This window comes from Lactuca virosa, chromosome 4, assembly GCF_052849685.1.
Source record: "Lactuca virosa cultivar CGN04683 chromosome 4, Lactuca_virosa_CGN04683_v6, whole genome shotgun sequence".
Lineage (NCBI taxonomy): Eukaryota > Viridiplantae > Streptophyta > Magnoliopsida > Asterales > Asteraceae > Lactuca > Lactuca virosa.
The window spans coordinates 61138453-61160169 of record NC_136429.1 but is presented as its reverse complement, the minus strand read 5'-3'; the positions used below and the strand labels follow the sequence as shown (position 1 = coordinate 61160169).

Genomic DNA, 21717 nt, shown 5'->3' with positions numbered 1-21717 from the left:
AAGAGAACAATCTAAAACACAAAACAAAGAAAAGACAACAATCTAAAACACCATAAGGCCTCAAAAAGCTTTGATTTGAGGATTTCTAAGAAGTTTTGCTTTGCTCAAAGTCACCTTCATGTTTTTTCTATTATGTCACCATGTAAGGATTTGATTATATATGGAGTGAAGAACTTACTTTTGAAACCTGAAACGAAGATTGAATTGAAGGAATGTTATTGCTTCCATATTCTTTCCATGTACTGGTTCATATACCCTAAAACACAACAACCACCTAAATTATATTGGGAAAAACACAGAACAAGAGAGAAATATAAGCAATTAGCATAATAAAATTAATTGTGATACCATCTATTGCAGTCTATGTGACTTGTGGCTTGTGCCATCATCAAGCAAAAATGAAACATCGGTAACCCTCTCAGCTTTGTTTAATACCACCTGTTTCGTTGTTTCATCAGGCCATCATGAAAACGAATTTCGTCAAATTGGAACTCTGATGAACAAACGAAATACGTAGCCAGAATCTAACAAAGAAAATCAATTTCATGGAATTATAGAAGCGTGTTGGAGAAAAAATGAAATACGTAGCAGATCCCTCCCCACATAGAGCATCCAAAATGTGTTAAGCTCTCAAGTCGTCTCTCCCACACGAAGTTCCTTTAGGAAACGATTTAATACAACCAAAGGTTGCTATGAAAGGAGTTGGTAAAGACATGGAATAATACCTTAATGACTTTCAATTTGGAGTTGGTGTGTCGGGTGGCGTTGAAGCTGTACTTCATAGTGTCAATAGGGTATTGAGTGCACGTCATTATGATGGATCTCTTGCAATGCTTACGGTGGATTTCTTGAACGCCTTCAATTTAGTGGATAAATCTGCCTTACTTCACGAGGTTAGGATGAGGTGCCCTTCCATTTCCTTATGGGTCGAATTCTTATATGGACATGCATCAAGGTTGTATTTGGGAGATAAGCATATTTGGTCCACTACTAGGGTACAACAAGGCGACCCTTTGGGACCACTTCTTTTTGCTCTTGTACTGCACCCACTTATACATCAAATTAGAGACAATTGAAAGCTTCTTCTTCATGCTTGGTACCTCGATGATGGGACCGTCGTTGGAGATTAAGCAGAGGTGGCCAAAGTATTAGACATCATTAGGGTGGTAGGCCCAGGATTGGGGCTTGAGCTGAATATCAAGAAAATTGAGCTATTTTGGCCTTTATGCGATGGTAGGAAGCTTCGTACACGTTTATTCCCTGCTGACATTGGACGACCGTTAGTGGGGGTGAAGCTTCTTGGGGGAGCTGGTAGTAGAGATGTGAGTTTTATTAGTGGGTTAGCCATGAATAGGGCTGCCAAGACTGTTGATTTGATGTGCCTTCTACCACAGTTACATGACCCCCAAAGTGAACTCCTTTTGCTTCGATCTTGCATGGGCATCGCCAAACTTTTCTTTGGCCTGAGAACGTGCCAACCCGTTCACATGGAAGAGGCTGCTTTGTGTTTTGATAAAGGGTTACATGGGTCGATTGAGGAAATTGTGGTTTGTGGGGGTCCGTTCTTTGGGGACCTTCAATGGCGACTGGATTCGTTACCAATTAGGCTCGTTGGTTTGGGGTTGTACTCAGCAGTAGAGGCTTCCTCCTATGCTTTTGTGGCCTCACGAGCTCAATCGTGGGTGTTACTGGACCACATCTTACAGAATAGTGACATATGTGTTATGGATTCAGATTATGGTTGTGCTTTGGCCTGTCTTCGTGATACGATTCCGGGCTTTGATTTCAGCGGTTTCACTAATAAGGGCACCGCCCCTCCAAAAGCCCAACATTCATTGGCGAGTGCCCTTTTTAGTAAAATTATCCAAGACATGTAAGTTCACTTCGACATGACGATTAGGCAGAAAGCAATTTTTGAGTGTCTAAGGGCCCCACATGCTCAGGATTTTCTTATGACTATTCTTATTGACAGTCTGGGCCAACATATGTCGCCAGTGGAGTATCATGTCATCCTCGAGTATCGCCTTATGATCCCTTTATTTCCGGCTGACGAGACTTGCCCTGTTTGTCACAAGGCATGCTTGAACTCCTTTGGGGAGCATGCGGTTCACTGTAAAGAGCTCCCGGGTTTCAAGTACTGACACGATCTGGTTAGGGATGTTCTTTTCGACATATTTAGGTGCGCTGGGGTTTCTGCCAAGAAAGAGGCACCTATGAATTTTCTGACTGACCCATTGGAATAAAGATCAACACTTAGACCAGCTGATGTTTTAGTATTTGGATGGGCTGGAGGAAAACATGCACGCGTGGATCTAACATGGGTTTCCCCTCTTGTAGGCCTGGGGAGTGGGATTTTCACTGTGGGGCAAGCTGCTTTAAAAGAGGCATCAAGCAAAGTGGCAAAACATGAGAAAGAGTTTATGGAAAATCAACACACGTTTATACCCTTTGCATTTGATACTTTCGGTTTCCTTGCGCCAGAAGCTGTGGAGCTACTCAATAGAGTCCAACGGGTCATGCATAATAATGTTATGACTCCAATATCTATAGATTTCGTTTTTAAAAGAATTAGTTTTGCCATCCAAAAAGGGGTTGCTGCACAGCTTGTTGCTCGTTTACCCGCTACGTCTATGTAAAAACTTTCTTCTTTATTTAAGAAGGTTTCATGGTGTTAAAAAATTGCAACCGACCTCCATCTATCATAAAATCGAAGCAGTGGCAACTTCATCTTCAAGAGACGGAGGTCGCCGTCTCGATATTGATTGCCTCTTCCTCTTTCCGACAATTCTATTTATCAATTGAATTTTCACAAACCAAGAAAAATAGATGAATGAAAATCTAATCTTAGCCCAAAAACAATTGATTTTCCAATCATAGCACTTAGGCCGCAAAAATAAAAGTCAATAACGATTCACTGGAAGACAACTAGTCCTTCCTAGCCTCGGCGGGAACCTTCTTCTGACATGAAGTTCATCACCATAGTCAACTGAGTTTCCATAGAGGGAATCGTAGATCACCGAATCCAAGCGAAAAAGAACCGAAATCAAATCCATCAGAGAGAAACACCGTTGCAGTGAATTTATAAGTAAGTCCCTAGTTTATTAGCTTATAACTTATAAGCTATAAATTGAAAAATCCTTATAAAAAGTCATAATCTTAACCAAACAGCTCGTAACCGCGGAAGGAAAAAAAGGAAAACAACAATTTAGGAAAATAGGAAGATAAAATAGATGCCTATTCTTTATACTATGGACGTCCAACATATCTCAGCCCTTCAAACTCTACTCGACTTCTAATCTTGGCCACAATAAGTCCATATTTACGGTTAATCTCAGGTTTCTGTCTATAGCTCCTCCCCGATTCCTCCTTCTTCTCCCCCACGTTCAAAGGTTTTTCCCGCTTAATTGCAGCTTCGTCTTCAACTTCCCACTTCTCATTCCCACGTTCCTCAACCTCCATCAAGATTGAATCCAGAAACTGCAAATCAATTTTATTCCATGATTGCTAGAAATCAAGTAGTTTTCGGTAACTGTTTCGGCTATATAAGAGTTTGCTTCAATCGATTCTCCCTTCTGCGACCTCGAATCCAGGTGCAATTCTCTCCCTTTTATGAAACTACTTCCGTTCTAATAATTGTCCTTCCATATTTTAATTTGTTTCTTAAACCCTATGTTTTGCCATTATTGATTGAATCTGTCAATCGCTTTGTTGTGTTAGGTTTCAATTTTGGTTTATGTATCTCAATACATTTATGAACAGAACATTGAAGAGTTGATTAAGGAATCCTCTAGAGTGATGTCACATCTGGCTAAACAGTCTATCATAAAGTACCATAAGAAGCTAGAACTTGACGAACTCGGTAATGATGAGCACAGGTCATTGCACCTTCATTGACGAACTCCAAAATAATGAGCACAGGTTTGAAGTTTTTCGATTGTTATCTTATAAATGTTCGCTAATCGCAGATCAAAAAGATCGTGAAGGGTCCAGTTAATGGTTTGGTCTAGGCTTTCATTGTAATAGTTCATTAATGAGTCTTTAATGTGTTTTTGGGTTGTTTAGCTATTTACGGTCAGTGAGTGAGTTTACGGCCGTAAACACGTTTACGGCCGTAAACCCAGTTTGCGGCCCAGTCGAGTATATATAGTGGATGTGTAGGTCTTTGTCTAGTTGTTGATACCAGAGAGTTTACGGTGTACTGTGTCGAGTTGTACCAGACGTTTTATGCTATAAACGTGTGTAAGCTTGATTTCTTTTCTTCTTCTACTTCTATTGTGATTGTTTGTTGCTTGATCATTGGTAAAGATCCTTTTTAGGACCTTACAATTGGTATCAGAGCAAAAACCAGTGTCAAAGATTCATTCAATCGAGTTTTCGGCTGTTTAGACTGACATTCCTTATTGTTCGAGATTGGTTTTAGTGTTTTCGTGGTTAAAGGGACCGAATCTACACCAAAAATGTGTTTTTGAAGATCTTCTGGGAGTTTACTGCCGACCGTAAACTCTCTTTACGGCTGTAAACTCAAGAACCTTAAATAACCGTAAACTGTGAATCTTCATTAACCGTAAACTAAGCTTCAATAACCGTAAACGCTTAAACCGTAAACGTCCAAACCGTAATCATCCAAACCGTAAACCCAGTTTACGGTCGTAAACACTTCAAACGTAAACCCAGTTTACGGTCGTAAACACTTCAACCGTAAACCCAGTTTACGGTCGTAAACTCATTAACCGTAAATGCAGTTTACGGTCATAATCTCATGATCATCAACCGTAAACTTTTTTCTGACTTTAATTTGCTTTCATTTCAAATGGAATCTCAAAGTCAAACTCATTTTCACGAACTTGATACTGTCATGGGCACAACTATGCGCATTCCAAGATTAATGTCTGCAGATGGTTTTCCTGAGTGGAAATACAGGATTGAAAAGTATATTAAAATGAAGGACTTTAAAGTCTGGAGAAGCATTCTTAGAGGCCCTGTTAGAATCACTATGACAGTTGGAGGTCAAGTGATTGATAAAGCTGTTGAGAATTACACAGATGAAGAGCTTGAGAAAGTTGAAGAGCAGGAAAGGGCTTTAGCCACTCTAACCATGGCATTATCTCCTGATATTGCTCAAGGTTTCCGAGAGTATACTTCAGCTAAGGATTTGTGGGAAGCCCTAATTGAGGTATATGAAGGCAATGAATATATGAAGGAGAGTCGCCAGGACATGTTGAGACAAAAGTTCAATATGTTCAACTACATTCCCGGAGAGACTCTTGAGGCACAGCTGCAGCGGTTCACAACTCTCACCACTGACATGAATATATCTGGGATTTTCTTGACCAAGTCAGAAATTAACAAGAAGCTTCTGAATGCTCTTCCTAGATCATGGGATATGAATGTTGTTGTGATTAACAAGACCAAGGATCTAAATCGCCTCACTCTTGGTGAAATCATGGCGATCATCAAAGCTTGTGATATTGATGACAAACAGAGAGAAATTAACCATGTGAACTCGTACACTACTGCGAATCTTGGAATCTCATCCAACAATGCTCTCTCATCAATCATGACTTCCTCAGGTCAAGTATTTGCTGCTCAACAACCTCAGATTCAGACCTTCGCTTCTGCATCATCCATTCCTCATCCTCAAAGCCAACCATTTGTCACTCCACAAGCTATTCCCCTTCCAAATGTGCCAGTTGTAGCCTCTTCCTCAAACACGAAAGACACTGATGAAAAACTGGCTCTAGCCACTGGGCTTGTTAACTGCTACAATGCCTTTGTAGCTGGAGAGCTTCTACCTCAGCTATCATTTGCTGACCTGGATCAGATTCATCCAGCAGACGTGGAAGAGATGGACATTACATGGCAGATTGCTATGGCTGTTTTCAGGGCCAAGCAGTTTGCTAAGAAGACAGGGAAGAACAACTGGGGCATGAATGCTGACAAGAAGGTGGGATTCAACAAGGGCATGCTGCGATGTTTCAAATGCCACGAGCCGGGTCATTTTGCTCGTGAGTGTCCAAAGCCAGATCGTAGGATGAACAACAACAGGACAATGGTTGCAGTGGGAAATAATCGTGCAGGTGCTGCGGTTCATGGTGAAACTGCTATGGTCGCTCAGTCCTTTGACTGGGAGGACCAGATTCAGGCTTTGAATATTTCAGGGCCAGAAAACGCTCACCTAGCTCAAATTGATGATGATCCCCTGAAGAATGATGCAGCTGATCCTGAAGCAGAAATGATGGAGCTGCAGTTTGCTCTAATGGTGTCTTATACTTCCGAGCCCAGGAAAAGTGAGGTAAATCTACCGTCTTGTTCTCAGGCTTGTAATGAATATGTTAAACTTCTTCATGATGAAATTCAATTATTACGTAGAGAAGTAGAGGACCTTAGATATGAGGGCTATCAACTTAGGAAAGGACAAAAACCCCTTAAGGCCCAGTTAGAACAAAAATAAAAGATTTTAAAAGAATTCAAACAGAGTACAGTGAAAAATGTGAACTTTATGATTATGTTAAGAGACAAAATGATGAGTTAATTACCGAGCTTGATACATTAAAAAGACAATTTGAAACTGCAAATTTTGATTTTAGAAAATTTGATGGATCAAGCGAGGTAGTTGCCAACATGATTGATCACTGCATGCAGTTCAAACGAAACCAACAAAAGGGTTTAGGATATGATAGTGTACCTCCTCCTTATAATCATACATATCAGTATCAACCCCTATCCAAGGATAAGATTGCCAACGAACCATTTATGGTTTATGGCAAGTCGTCTGGTTTCGTTTCAGGCGGATTTATTAATGTTGAAAGTACTAATATTTCTACTTCCCCTGCAGATCAACCCTTAGATCAGGCCACGCGTGAAGTTGGAGAATCTGTTTCTATTTCTGTTTCTGATTCTGATATTTTTGTTTCAAATGAAAAAGTTTTTGTTTCTGATGTTAAGACTGAGAATGTTTCGTGTGATGTTTCCACATCTGCTACTGTTGAACTTAATTTCTTTGATATGTTTGATGAACTGTTTGGTAATTCTGATGCTTGTGATTCTCATGAAAACCCATCAATTCCACAAGTCACACCATCTGAGGCACCCTCACTTATCTCACAACCTATTTCTCATGCATGTTCTTCTGAGAAGAGTAATAGTGTCTGTCAAGAAAATAAATCTGAGAAATGCAGTACAAGTTCAAATAATAAACATATTTGTTTTAATTGTGGTGTTGGTAGTCATATAGCTAGGAATTGTCAAAATAGGATCTTTGTGAACTATATGTCACCAAGAGGAGAGAACGAATCTCGAGGAAGGTCTTTAATTAGAAAATCCTCAAGAACTCGTTCTCGAAATGATGATAGGAAAGATGATCGAAATAGAAAAGGGTTGTTTTTCAAAAGAATAAAAAGGTTTTTAATAACAAAGCTCCAAATAGTTTGCCAAAACCGAACAAGGCTCCGCCAAGATCGGTTTTGTCAAAAAGCAATTATGGATCTTCAACCACTTCTGGTAGAACATCCAGAGGCTCAGTGCAAACTAATAAGAAACTTATTTCAAAACCACCTGAGAATGTTATAAAACCTAAATATCATTGGATGCCCAAATCAATTTCCAATCCATCATCACCATCCTCTGAAGTAATTAGGAATGAGGATCCTAATTTGAAAACATTAAAAGATAAATCAGAGAAAGCGAAAAGGAAACCCAGGACAGTGATGACCTGGGTTCCCAAATCTAAATGATCCCGCTCATTTTGCAGGGACAGTTGCGGAGGAATGTCGTCCGTCCTTGGTACGTCGACAGCGGCTGCTCCCGGCATATGACAGGAGACATCTCCCAATTGAGCAACATTCAATCTTTTAATGGGGGGTATGTTTCCTTCGCGGGCGGAGATGGTGGCAAGATCACTTAGAGAGGAACCGTTACAAATGGAGTGCTAAGCTTTGAAAATGTCAACTTTGCTCCTGAGTTAAAGCATAGCTTGTTGAGTGTTTCCCAAATTTGCGACAAAGGTTATTCTACCCATTTTACCGATAAAGAATGCATGATTCTCAAGCCAGGCATTGTCATTTCGGAAGAGTGGATTCTTGTCAAATCTAAGCGGGATGGGAATGCTTACATTATTGACATAAACAGTAACATACCTGAACAAGTCACTTGCCTATTTTCAAAAGTGTCCGAACAAAATGCGATGTTGTGGCACCGACGACTCGGTCATGCTAACGCGAAAAACCTGAATCGCCTTGCTAAGAATGAGATGGTCCGAGGCTTACCTGTCAGAGACTTTATTACATTTGAGAAGTGTGTGTCCTGTGCCCAAGGAAAACATCATAGAAAACCACACCTGCCAAAGCAAGTTAACTCAATCAGTCAGGTGCTCCAATTATTGCATATGGACTTATTTGGTCCGGTCAACGTCCTGAGCATCAAAAGAAGTTCGTACTGTCTAGTTGTGATCGATGATTTCTCTCGTTTTACGTAGGTCTTCTTCTTATCCAACAAAGTTGGGGTTGTTGATCTGATAAAGAAGTTCATTGTGATGATTGAGAATCAAACCAACAACCAGGTGAAGGCGCTTCGTACTGACAATGGAACTGAGTTCAACAATGCGGTTCTTGACCATTTTTGCGCAGAAAAGGGGATCGTGCGTCAATACAGCTCTGCTCACACGCCTCAACAAAACGGTGTTGCTAAAAGGAGAAATAGAACTTTAAAGGACGCTGCAAGGACAATGCTTTGTGATTCAAAATTACCTGTTTTCTTTTGGGCCGAGGCGATTAACACTGCTTGCTACGTGCAGAATCGTCTTCTAATCAACAAAGCATAGATGAAGACACCGTACGAGATTCTCTATGGACACAAGCCTTCAGTCAGCCATTTCCGTGTATTTGGCTGCCCTTGCACCCTTCTTCACTTGGAATCCAACCCTAAATTCAATGCCAAAGTCGATGATTGTTATTTCATAGGATATGCTGCGCGCACCACGTATAGGGTTTACAACAAGAAGACTAAGCAGATTGTCGAATCCTATGATGTGCGCTGGTTAGAGGAGAATGAAACAGACGCTCGAGTGGGTCCTGACTGGTTATTTGACTACATGTCGCTTTTCAAATCCTTAAATGTGTCTTCAGATGGCTCAAATGGATCCTCTTCTGGTTCGAAGATTGTTTCTGAAGACGAAGATGAAGAAGTTGTTTACAGACCTCCAACGGTTAAGGGGGAGTCCTCTGCTCCACCTGAGGGGGAGTCATCTGATCGACTTGATAGTCCAGAGTCTAAAGTTCAAAACGGAACTCCTGATGCTGATGCTACACCTCTTACCCCTGTTGAAAGAGAGTTCATGTCTAGAGATGCTTCCGCTGTCACTCCAACTTTTACGGAACTACTCTTTCCTGAAGAAATTGCTAATGAGTTTGTAGCAGATTCATCTAATGTGGATCAATCAGCAAATGATGGAGGTTTCAACATCCACACTCTTCCTATTTCACTCAATGACATCAGCCAAGACATACCGTCAAGAATTCAATGCGATCATCCGATCGATAACGTCATTGGCCAGCTGGTGACGGAGTTAAAACCAGAAGTCAGAGTGGAGATGTCAATGCATGTCTCTATTCTTGCTTTATATCTCAAATAGAACCCAAAAACGTTGAAATGGCTTTCAATGAGCCCAGCTGGGTAGATGCGATGCATGAAGAACTAAATCAGTTTGAAAAGCTCGGGGTTTGGAAATTGGTTGAGTTACCAAAGGGCAAAAGGTCTCTTGACACACGATGGGTCTATCAAAACAAGCAGGATGATTCTGGTGTAATAGTGCGCAATAAAGTAAGGTTAGTGGTTCACGGGTTTCGACAAGTTGAGGGTCTTGATTATACTGAGTTTTATGCTCCCGTGGCTCGTTTGGAGGCTATTCGTATCTTCCTTGCATATGCTTCCTACATGAAATTCACGGTTTACCAAATGGATGTCAAGACTGCCTTCTTGTATGGCAAGGTGAAGGAAGAAATCTACGTTGATCAACCCCCTGGGTTCGTTAACTCAAAGTTTCCTAATCATGTTTACAAGTTGGACAAGGCGTTGTATGGGTTATATCAAGCTCCTCGAGCATGGTATGCGACTCTAACAAAGCACTTGCTCGAGCATGGATACTCTCGCGACATTATTGATCAAACTTTATTCATCAAGCATGTTGGTAATGATCAGATTCTAGTCCAGATCTACGTTGACGACATTATCTTCGGGTCTACCAGTCCACAGCTATACAAAGAGTTTGAAGGCGTGATGAAAAAGCGGTTTGAGATGAGTTCACTGGGTGAAATGACCATGTTTCTGGGGCTTCAGGTCAAACAAAATTCAACCGGAATCCTGCTACATCAAGCTAAGTATGTGGAGGATATTCTTGAGAAGTTCGGGTTTCAAGACGCAAAACCTGCATCGACACCAATGGCTGAAAGACCCCTGCTGAATCCAGATATTGATGGCGAATCCGTAGATCAGACACACTACAGATCGATGATCGGTTCGTTGATGTATCTTACTGCAAGTCGTCCCAACATCATGTTTGCAGTTTGTCAATGCGCTCGCTATCCGGCTAATCCTAAACTTTCACATCTTATTGCTGTCAAAAGGATTTTTCGGTATATCAAAGGCAGCCCAAAATTGGGTCTTTGGTGTCCGAAGAATTCTGAATTTGATTTATATGCTTTTGCTGACAGTAATTATGGAGGCTGTGAGCTTGACAGGAAATCTACATCAGGAGGGTGCTAATTCCTTGGAGATAGACTGGTGTCGTGGCAGTGCAAGAAACAGCATACCGTCTCCACCTCAACGGCAGAAGCGGAATACGTTGTTGCATCTGCCTGCTGTTCTCAAGTTATCTGGATCCAACATCAGCTGTTGGACTACGGTTTGAATTATCTAGAAACCCCCATTCACTGTGATAATGAGGCCGCAATTCAAATTACTAAAAATCATGTCCAACATTCCAAAACCAAGCACATTGATATCAAAATTTATTTTATCAGAGATTGTTATGAGCGCTCGCTCATCCGGCTAGAACAGGTTCCCACTGCCAATAATGTGGCGGATCTGTTCACCAAGCCTTTTAATAAAGCTCGATTCGATGTGCTTGTGGGATTTTTGAAAATGATTCGTTTTGAGGATTAAATTTTTGTTATTAATTAGGTTAGTTTAAATTTGCGCATTTTAGTGATTTCATTCTCACCCATGGACAAATTTAGGGGGAGAAATAAACAAAAACCAAACAAAAAATTGAAAATTTAAAAAATCCAAAAACATTTTGTTTCTGTTTCATTTTTTTCAAAAACATTCAAAAATCCAAAAACATTAAAAATTCAGAAAAATAAAAAATATTGTCGCTAACAGTTTTGCTTGTAGATATGGTACTGGGAAGTGATATTATCAAGTGATAACAGGCAATCTGAGTCTGTGTAACGTACCCAAAATTAAATTGTCTATGCTCTGTGTTTGATGCGCTGGTAGGCATGAAAGATTCTAAATGGACTTGACTAGGCAGAGTTGAACTTAAAGAATTCATAGACTTGACAAATCTTGATCTAGTTAGATCCGTTTAGCCTGACAATGCGACGCTCGGATAGGTTGAGCAGGGAGATAAACACGGGAATCTACTGGTTACACTAAAGAACTCGTATCCGGAACTGTGGATTAACTTTTCCTCGATGTGCAGATTCTGTCCTTAATTCCGGTATTCATGGGGTGACTGGGGAATTCCGATAAATTAGGTCTGTAGAAGATTATTTTCTTTCTCTCTATCTGTTGGTCATATGTTGCCTCCTCTGCGTGATTTAAATACATCCGACCTGGACTGCAACATATGCAATTCTATTTCTCTACATCTTCTATCTATGCAATTCTTTCTATCTGTTAGCCATATACTGTCTCCTTTGCGTGACTCATAATCCGACCTGGTACACAGTATATGCATCATTCTTTTTCTCAATCCCTCTAAAACTTCAGTTAGTCATATGTTTTACCCTCTGCGTGATTGGAAGAGATCCAACCTCGGTGTATAGCATATGCATTCTAAATCTATCTTCTATCTTAATAATTGTCTGCTCACCCGATGTAAGGAGTATTCTGGAAGTCCTTGATTACTGGAGCATATCAGGAAGCGGGAAACATGTTCTGGTACAACTAAAAACTGAACACTTACAGATTGTCTGTAGATCTCGCTGCTCAATTTAGGCGGACAACAATATCCCTGGTCGTCGTCAGCTGAATGGTCCTTAAGAAATATTATCTAGGAACTTAGGATCACTTTGTCTTGTAACTAATGGTATGTCCTAATTCTGTCACAATTTTTTGTGTTTAAGTGGACCACAATACCAGCGATCGACCAGACAAAGACATGATGATAAAGGTACCGACAAGTGGATTAAGGCTGTCTAACAACTTTGATCCCTGTGTCACAAAATTATACTTCGTGATTGTCGAGATAAATTTTAGTCTGCGTTTATCTTATCTCAATTTTATTTTTATTTTATTTTATTTTATTTTATTTTTATAATTGTCAAAAATTTAATCTTTTTTAATTCTTTAATTCTTAAATTTTAGAAATTGTTTTATTTTATTTTACTTTTAGTTTAATTTTAATTTTATTTTAATTTTAAAAAAATCCTCAAAAGGCTTTATTTTTGAAAAATTAATGGGGATTTGGGCTGTGCCTTATACTGTATGGGAGACATGTAAAATTCAAAGGAGGTATAAAAGGTGGAGTTTACTGCTGTAAACCCTTTCCACCTCCCCTTTCTTCCTTCCGGTCGCAAACTCTCTCCACTCTCTCTCATCCTCGAAATTTTTTTGTGAGATTTTGTAAAATCGTTTAGTCCACATCAAAGGTATGCTAAAACCGACTGAGGATATGTGGTTTGTTCATCGATTCGACTGAAACTGGAGGATTAATCGAGGTTTTTGTGTTCATCGACGTTTACGGTTTAGGGAGGGCTTACGACCGTAAATGGTCTGAGCTTACGGTCTAAGAGCTTACGACCGTAAACTCCTTTTGGAGCTTACGACCGTAAACTTCGTTTACGTTCAGGAGACTACTGCAGTGGGTTTACGGTCGTAAACCCAATCTGGACCGTAAACCCCACTTTGACCATTTTGACCGTAAACCCTATTTGAACCGTAAACCCAACTTTGACCATGTTTGACCGTAAACTCCAAATTTTTTATCAAAATATTTCTTTTTAAGGCCAAAATGATATTGATTAATTAAGAAAACTTAAAGCTTTAATTGTTTAAATACTTTGTTTTCTTACTTGGCATGGTTTAGTGTAGATCAATCGCAAGTCTTAAGTTTGTTGACATGCATAACCTGACAATTGTACTGGATGACCCTCCTGCTGCTCATGGAGATTTCAGGTCGATGATATACAGACTGAGAGAATGCTGCCTGGCCTTTGCCATTACTGTGAATCCAGTCATCTATCAGAAAAATGTGTGGGAGTTCTGGCAGACTGCTAAGATGACATCAGAAAAAGGATCAGTTACCATTGATGCTATTGTGAAAGGATGCAAGATTACAATCACTGAGCAGTTCATCAGAGAAACATTGCTGATTAATGATCAACCTGATTTTCCTACTGAAATCGGGATTGATGATGTACAAAAGATTCTCAAGAAGATGGGGTATGAAGGCATCTACCCTCCCATGGTGAAAAAGCTTCTGCCACCCTACTGAAGATTTTTGGCGCATGTGTTCGTGAGCTGTATCTCGGGCAGAAGATCAGGTGCTGATGAAATCTCACTCAGGAACACAGGGGCAATTGTTTCACTGGCTGCTGGTATCAAATTCAATTTCTCAAAGTTCATATTGGATGAGTTCTTGGTAAACATCAACGCTATAAGCCGGGAGACCAGAGATGCCTTCTTGCTGTACCCTAGGTTTATTCAGATGTTCATTGACACCCAATTTCCTGAGATGGTCAAAGAGGTAGACACACTGGATATAAAGTCATTAGGCCCCCACACTATTGGTCTTATTAAGCAGAATCGCAAGGGCAAGGTCGTCTTCCAAGGATTACATTCTCTTGTGAAATTCGGAAAATTTGCTGAGATAAATGAATCTTCCGAATCTCATGGAACGTCAGACAAAATGTCATCTGAGCCCACTTCTTCTGAGAGAGTCATTTCGGAAGATGATGTTATTATAGTGTCAGATCGTGCTGATGAAGAAGAAACTCCAGCTGCTAATGCACAAGTAGCTGAGGAACATGAACTGACATCTGCTCAGGTCCAAAGTGATTATAACAAGGGGTCTTCTAAAACTGGAACGGAGACTGATTTGTATGAAGACCTCGATCTCACAGGATTCGATAACGATGAAATTCCTCTAAATTTTGGTAGTAATGAAGACTTCATGACCGGTGAAAACCTCAACACACTACTTGACAATATCGATGAAGTTGCTCATCCAGCAACAGAGATAAGGGAAAATGAAGACGTTCTCGAAGCCACGCCTCCTCTTACCAATCCAATGGTGGAAATAGCAATTCCCATGGTGACAGTGTCAAGGATTCCTCCCCTTGATGTTGTTTTACCTACATCTGAGCTATTGGAAAGTGATCGCACAACTTCACAAGCCTCTCAACCTCCAATAAAAAGACGAAGACTTGACCCTAGACAGGGAATTCCTGATTTGGGTGTATTTCAAAGCTTTACAACTCCAACAACAACAACTCCTATTATCGTTTCATCTGAACCCGTCAGTGAAGGTCCTAGTACCTTCTATGAAGCTGGTGGCTCTTCCTTCCCCATGGGTTTCTCTCCTCCCAGGCCAGAACATGATGCTGCTTCTTTGAGGCTAGCCAGGCATTTGGCCGAAGAACAATTCACAACGCCTCCCTCACGTGGCAAAGGAATCTCTATTGGGGGTGGCAGCTCAGGAGAAGAAAATCCTTCAATACTTGGACTTCAGAAGGAGATTGATGCTCTGAATCAGAAAAATATTGATTTAGATCAGAAAAATATTGAGCTGGATATCAAGGTTGCAGACCTTCAGACTGAAAATGCAAAGCTCAATATTCAAGTTGCCGAACTTATTGAAGATAAATCTCTGAAGACGAAGCAAATTACTGATCTTCAGACGCATTTCGGCTTGTTGACCGCTAGCTACTACGATCTTAAGAAGAAGCTGGAAGAAGATTTTGGCGACAAATTCAAGTCATCTGTTGATGAGCCAAAGATCTATCTTCCTGATCAAGATGCTCCCATAGTTCCACAACCTACAAGAACAACCACCATTGTTGACCGTTTTAAAAAGGAACCGGCTCAGGCTCCGAGTGTAGTGGCATTGAAACGTGCTAAATTGGCCAATTCAGCTGAAAAGGGTCAATTTCTATTCAAAAGGAGCGCAGATCATAGTGCTCCCTGGGATGAATCAAAGATCACCTTTACGGATCTGGGAGAACATCGTTTCAGAGACGTTTATGGTGATAGGTCAGGAATCATTTCGTGGGGATTCCATGACACTATGAACATGTGGATGGTGAGAAGAAAGAGCGGTAATACTGAAATGTACAAAGATGCTCACGATTTTCACTCTTTTACTAGGGTTGATCTTACGGAGCTGTCTAATGCTCCTTTCTCAAATCCATCAAACAATCCCAGGGCGAATCAGTTCAAGACATTTTTGGAAGATCAAGTGGCTAAGGGCTTCCCTTCAATGAAGACTGCAGAGTCTATCATCAAGATTTACCCTAGCGTCACTGATCCCAAAACAAGTCAGCCACTTCGGTCAGTGATGTGGCCCGCTACTGCTCAAGTAAAGCAGATTCCCGTCCTTCAAAATTATCCAGATGGATCTCTCAAATCCATGGAATACTGGGTGTTTGATGAAACTTCAGCATCTGTTGTCATCAAGCTTAAAGAGGATTGTATCCGATTATATGACAAGAGGGATCTGCTTTAATTTGGTAGGTGGGATATACATCAGCTCTCCATTCATCATATCAAGGTGGCTGAAGACCTTTTTGAGTCTGTCGCAAAGGAGTACACTTCAATGGTTGCTGAGATTATCAAGAAGGAGATGTGGAACAGAGCTATGGGAAAATCTGATGTGCTGGTGGTCGACAAAGACTGAGTCCAAGCTAGCACCAAACCAAGGGGGAGATTGAAGGGTCTAGTTAATGGTTTGGTCTAGGCTTTCATTGTAATAGTTTATTAATGAGTCTTTAATGTGTTTTTGGGTTGTTTAGCTATTGACGGTCGGTGAGTGAGTTTACGGCCGTAAACACGTTTACGGCCGTAAACCCAGTTTGCGGCCCAGTCGAGTATATATAGTGGATGTGTAGGTCTTTGTCTAGTTGTTGATACCAGAGAGTTTACGGTGTACTGTGTCGAGTTGTACCAGACGTTTTATGCTATAAACGTGTGCAAACTTGATTTCTTTTCTTCTTCTACTTCTATTGTGATTGTTTGTTGCTTGATCATTGGTAAAGATCCTTTTCAGGACCTTACAGAACGTTCCGAACTTTTTATAGAAAGTATTTCATAAAACCTTCTTTCCCTCTAATAATTATCGAAAAGGGATTTAAAGTGTTCTTTTGAGACGTAATTAATTGATTCCTTACTTCCTTTGTTCCCTGTTCTTCCATAATTTCTCTATCTAGTCTTCAGGATTACCCAAATTGTATATCTTATATACCAAGTTCTTGTACTATCTAACTTAATATTAAACTCTATTCAGATTCCAATTTGTTTTAGTTTCTTCAGACGTGAGTTTAGGTTATCTGATTGCCAAATAGTGGTTATTATGGTCACCCCATTTACCCCACTATCAAATTTCATGACATCCAAGGTTTGAATAATCTCTTCATGTTCTTGGTTGTATGATTGCTTGAAAACCAACTTATATTTTGAAATTTGTACATGGGATTTTTGTATAGATACATTTTAACATATGTAAAATGTGATCAACTCATTCAGTTGGTTAGTATTCATTTCTGATCTTCTTTCAATATATGAATAAGAAAATCTAATTTACAATGAATTAGTTTTTCTTAAAGTATAATTTACTTGATAATTACATGTCTTTTACTTCCTCTCTATTTTCAAAATTGTACTTATTTTATCAATTTCGGTCAAGTTTTATTGATCATTTGTGGAATATCGACCAAAGATCCATTTATTGAAAAATTGAGGGCTAAGAGGGTAAGAAACTGATCGCACTCTTGGTAGGTATGTCACTATTTTCTTTTTAAGTTAATTTATTATTCATTTATTTTTAGGCCGAATGAACTCCAGTCGATCATGGATGACAAGAGAAAAGGGATTGAATCCCTACAAAAGGCATTGGGAAAGTTGTGGGCCCCAACCAATGGTGACACTGGTAGAAGTTTCATTTCTCATCTTAGGAAGAGCTCAATGATGTTGTAAGTCCTGTCGTTTAATATTACCAAGTTACCCTTGAACATATATAAAATATGATCGCGATCTTTGTCCTTTTATCTACAAATCAAGAGTTTGTAACACTGTGAGATTGATACATACAAATAAAGTTTCAACTGATATAGTAGTCTCTCAGAATCCTAATAAAAGGTGTCAAATTATGAAGAAAAGACAATAGAACTTGGTTTTACATAAATGCCCTTGCTCCAATAGTGTTACAGACTCCTTTTTCATCTCCATTTCAACAATTTTTTTTTCCAGATTTCAAACAGAAATAGGTATTTAACATCCTATATTTGACTTCATTTTATTAGTTATACAAAATTCTCGATGGTTTTTAAAATTTTTGCATTTAAGATCCTGTGGGATGTTTGTTTTACATTCATTTTTATGTAAAGTTCTATTATGCATGCAGTCAGAGCAAGTAAAGGCATTAGCCGGACTTGTCACATCATTTTATAAATATAAAACTATGGAAAACAAGATTATAAAATATGAGAAATTTTCAAATACCAACCATTACACCAGAAAAATAAATTAAGATTACTATGTAAAAGGATCAGGAGCTTGCATTAGTGAGTGGTAAAACCACAACCTTTTACTGCAGCTGGTACCCACTGTTGTATTAGTCAAACATGTATGTCCCTTTTTTCATTTCTTGAATTTGCACCCCATATGCTATTATAAGCACAATCATGAACTTTTATCCTCCATTATTGTCTTGGTTAATGTAGAATCTGAGCCCTTTGAATTTAATGGACCATATATTTTATATTATTTAGATTCTGAGGTTTCATTTATGTTTGGGTGTTTTTGTGGTAAGCAAATGATTGAAGAGGAGGCTGCAAGGTTGAAGATGTGAATGTGTAATAGTATAGATTGACTCAATTTTATTCTATCATAATATATACATTTAAAGTTGTTTTTAAAAGATTGGATTTCTCATGTAGGTCTAGAACAATAAACGACTAAGTATTGGCTTGACATTAAAAGTTGTCTATAATATTTTAATTTAGTATTATGTGAATTGTTGTCTTTAAAACTCTAATTTTTCAATGTACTTTGCTTTATTTACGTTTCTTGAGTATGGAACAACTTAGGATTAAATATGATTTCATTTACTCTTTAACTATAATATATATATATATATATATATATATATATATATATATATATATATATATATGGGATAGTTAAAATGAGAACACTAAATAATATGAGAATGTGAGAACAATTCTCAGCCAATCATTTTATTTAATATATATTTATCAATTAATATTTTAATTATTATTAGAATATACAATTAATTGTGTAAAGATAAAACTACAAAAATAAAATGAGATTAAAAAGGAAAGTGGTGGTTACCGAGTACTTTTAGGGATAATAGTTAATTTATTAATTTCATATATGTTTCCTATTTTAAGAGATTTTTAATGGATACTTAATTGTTTTATTCTAAAAAGTAAAAAAATAGCGAATTTCAAAATGTTTTAGTGCAAATTCATATGCTTAATTGAGATTCTTAAGTATGTTTTACTTATTCTATAAAGAATATATTTGATGTAAAAAAAACTATGAACACTACATATTCATCTTAAAATATCAAAAATATTATATTATTTGCAACGTTATTATAAAATGCCAATATCAATAAACAGACAAACAAATTTCAATAAAATTTCATTAGCAATACAACTTTATTAAATACAATTTGAACTAAAAATTCAATGTTTTCTTGAATCATGTTTGCAGATTTGACATAATTCATATTAGATTATCATTTTGTTTTTTGGTTCGACGATCTAGTAGTTATTCATCATGAAATATTCAATATAAAAGTTATTCATATGTGAATATAAGCATATATCAATGAGAATGATATCATCTTCCATTTAGAATATATAGAAAATAGGCACAAACAATATTAATGATAAAATATTAAAAATATCATTAAAAAAAACAAATTAATATGCATTTAAGAATATATTTTCTTTCATGATAACTAATATCCATAAAAGAATTATATTTAATTTTTAATATATGGCTACTAATAAACTAATATTACCTAAGAATTAGAAAGAAAAGTATGTAGATTCACACATGTGTTAACACTTTTAAAATAAATATTTAACATTCAAAGACAATATCTTAGTGATAATACATACCAAAAACAAATGTAAAAAGGATGTAGTCTCTTTTATTTTATTTTAACGAAATAGAGAAACGAGACTCCAAAAGGCATGGTATCCTTTCTTAAATTTGAGCTAAAATTATGAATAAATTTCTTTTATTTTGATGGAAATAGAGAACATCAAATAAATGATAGACTTTCCTTCCATAAAAATATGGCTTGAATTTAAATAAGTTATTAATGGTGGTAACAAATACCTAAAATATTTTTTTAATTATTTTTTTAAAAGATTAATTAAATAAAACGATTGGCTGAGAATTGTTCTCACGTTTTCACTTTATTTTATGTTTTTATTTGAACCTACTTTTATATATATATATATATATATATATATATATATATATATATATATATATATATATATATATATATATATAGGAAGGATCATTTGAGAACCTAAAGTTTCCCGAGAATCCGAGAACTAAAAGTGGAACGTTAGATCAAAACTTTTAATGACCTAGATCAAACATGGCATATTTGTAATTATTAACCATTTCAATGGTAACATTGACTTTTTACAACAAATTACAAGGGTAGTTAAGGGATAAAAATTAACATACATAATAATTAATCAAAATTAATTTTGAAAATACAACTCTCTCTCACTGTCTTTCTCCCTCCCTCATGTTCATCTTCATCCCAGATTTTGAGATGAAATCGCCGAATCTCACCTCTTCATTCCAGATTTTGAGATGAAATCGCCGAATCTCGTCGCATTCTTATTGTCGTCTTCAGTCGCTGGAGTGTATCACCTCCACCTTTGCTCCTCCACACTCCTGTGAATCACCAATTGTGTCATTGCTGTTGATTTTCCCTAATTTTTTTGATTCATTGCTCCTCCACACTCCTGTAAATCACCAATTTTTGATCTCTGACTCATATCCGTTCACATCTCCACCTCATTTAATCTCATCAACGGCGACGAGCGGCGTATTTCAGTGGATTGTGTGGATAATTTTTAGGGAGAAGACCATCATGTATGTAAAAGGAGGAAGAGGTTTAGATATAAAACCACAGGTGCTTGAAAGGAGACCGAAGTTAAAGTCGACAAGCCTTTTGGCCTCACTTTAGGTCCTAAACCTAGTACTGGTAGTGGCATTGTTATCACTGTGCAGCTGAGGATTCCAAACCAAACGAATCCTTTTCAATGACTTTGTGGAAGAATCATCGGCTCGCAAAGCGGAGTCAGCTTCCTCTCCAGCTCCACCGCTAGCGCCGCCGCTATCAACTCTAAGTAATTTCCTCGAATCGGAACTGTCTGGAGTTAGATCGATAGTCTCATCGCCTTCAACAACCATTTCTTCCTCTCTATCATCACTAAACGACTTAAAATCAATAAGTTTATTCACCTGATTTTGTTGTGATTTCATTTGGAGACTTGAAACTGTGTTACGAGAAGCGCGGTCAACGTCAATCATACTCCGGTGAGGACCGGGTGTGATGCTGAAAGTTGATGCCATCTCTGCCGATATCAGCAACTGTGATAACGACGGCAAGTCGTCGACGTTCGGCAACCCAGCCTCCCACTCCGAAACTAGGTCGTTGTCATCTCCACCGCTGACATCGAAGTCGGTAATTCTGACTTCCTCTCCCACAGCAATCAATTAGTAAGCAAATTGAATCGATTTCAACGATTTAAAGGTCCAGGATAACAATTTTTTGGTTAGGGTTCAGAGATTGGATAAATTTTCCAATGGGAAAGATCAGGTCACGTGTGAATGACTGGAAACTGGGGTAGATATTTTAGAGCATTACCTCCCAGATCATAATGAATCCATGACTGTTTGTGACAACCCGAACCTTTTTCAGTTAACGTTAGCCGATTTCTGTTAATAAAATTTGGATTTTATTGAGTTCCATCAAATTTCTTTGGTTTGGAAAATCAGTTAGTTATATAATCAAATTCTATATAAGAGTCGGAAACAAAATCACGCTAAAAAACTGAGTTTTTCCTTTAGTTTTCGGCCTGAGTGATGTTCACGGCCGTAAACTCGTTTACGGCCGTACACCTGTTTACGGCCAGTGCCAAGTGGCCCCCACCACCGACCATACCCCCAGCCTATATATACAGGACCCCCACCTTCATTTGAACTTTCTTGGCCGAA

At 38.2% G+C, this 21717-nt stretch overlaps 1 protein-coding gene across 1 annotated transcript; it reads right to left on the bottom strand.

Moving 5' to 3' along the window:
- Positions 1 to 2671: 2671 nt before the first annotated feature.
- On the bottom strand, positions 2672 to 21213 carry LOC145104529 (transcription factor LUX-like; the record flags this gene model as incomplete). The annotated part of the gene is made up of 4 exons (XM_079041756.1): positions 2672 to 2787; positions 3324 to 3477; positions 20365 to 20459; positions 20700 to 21213. Coding segments are annotated over 4 exons (879 nt in total), but the record flags the coding sequence as incomplete, so codon positions are not given.
- Between the last annotated feature and the right edge of the window lie 504 nt (positions 21214 to 21717).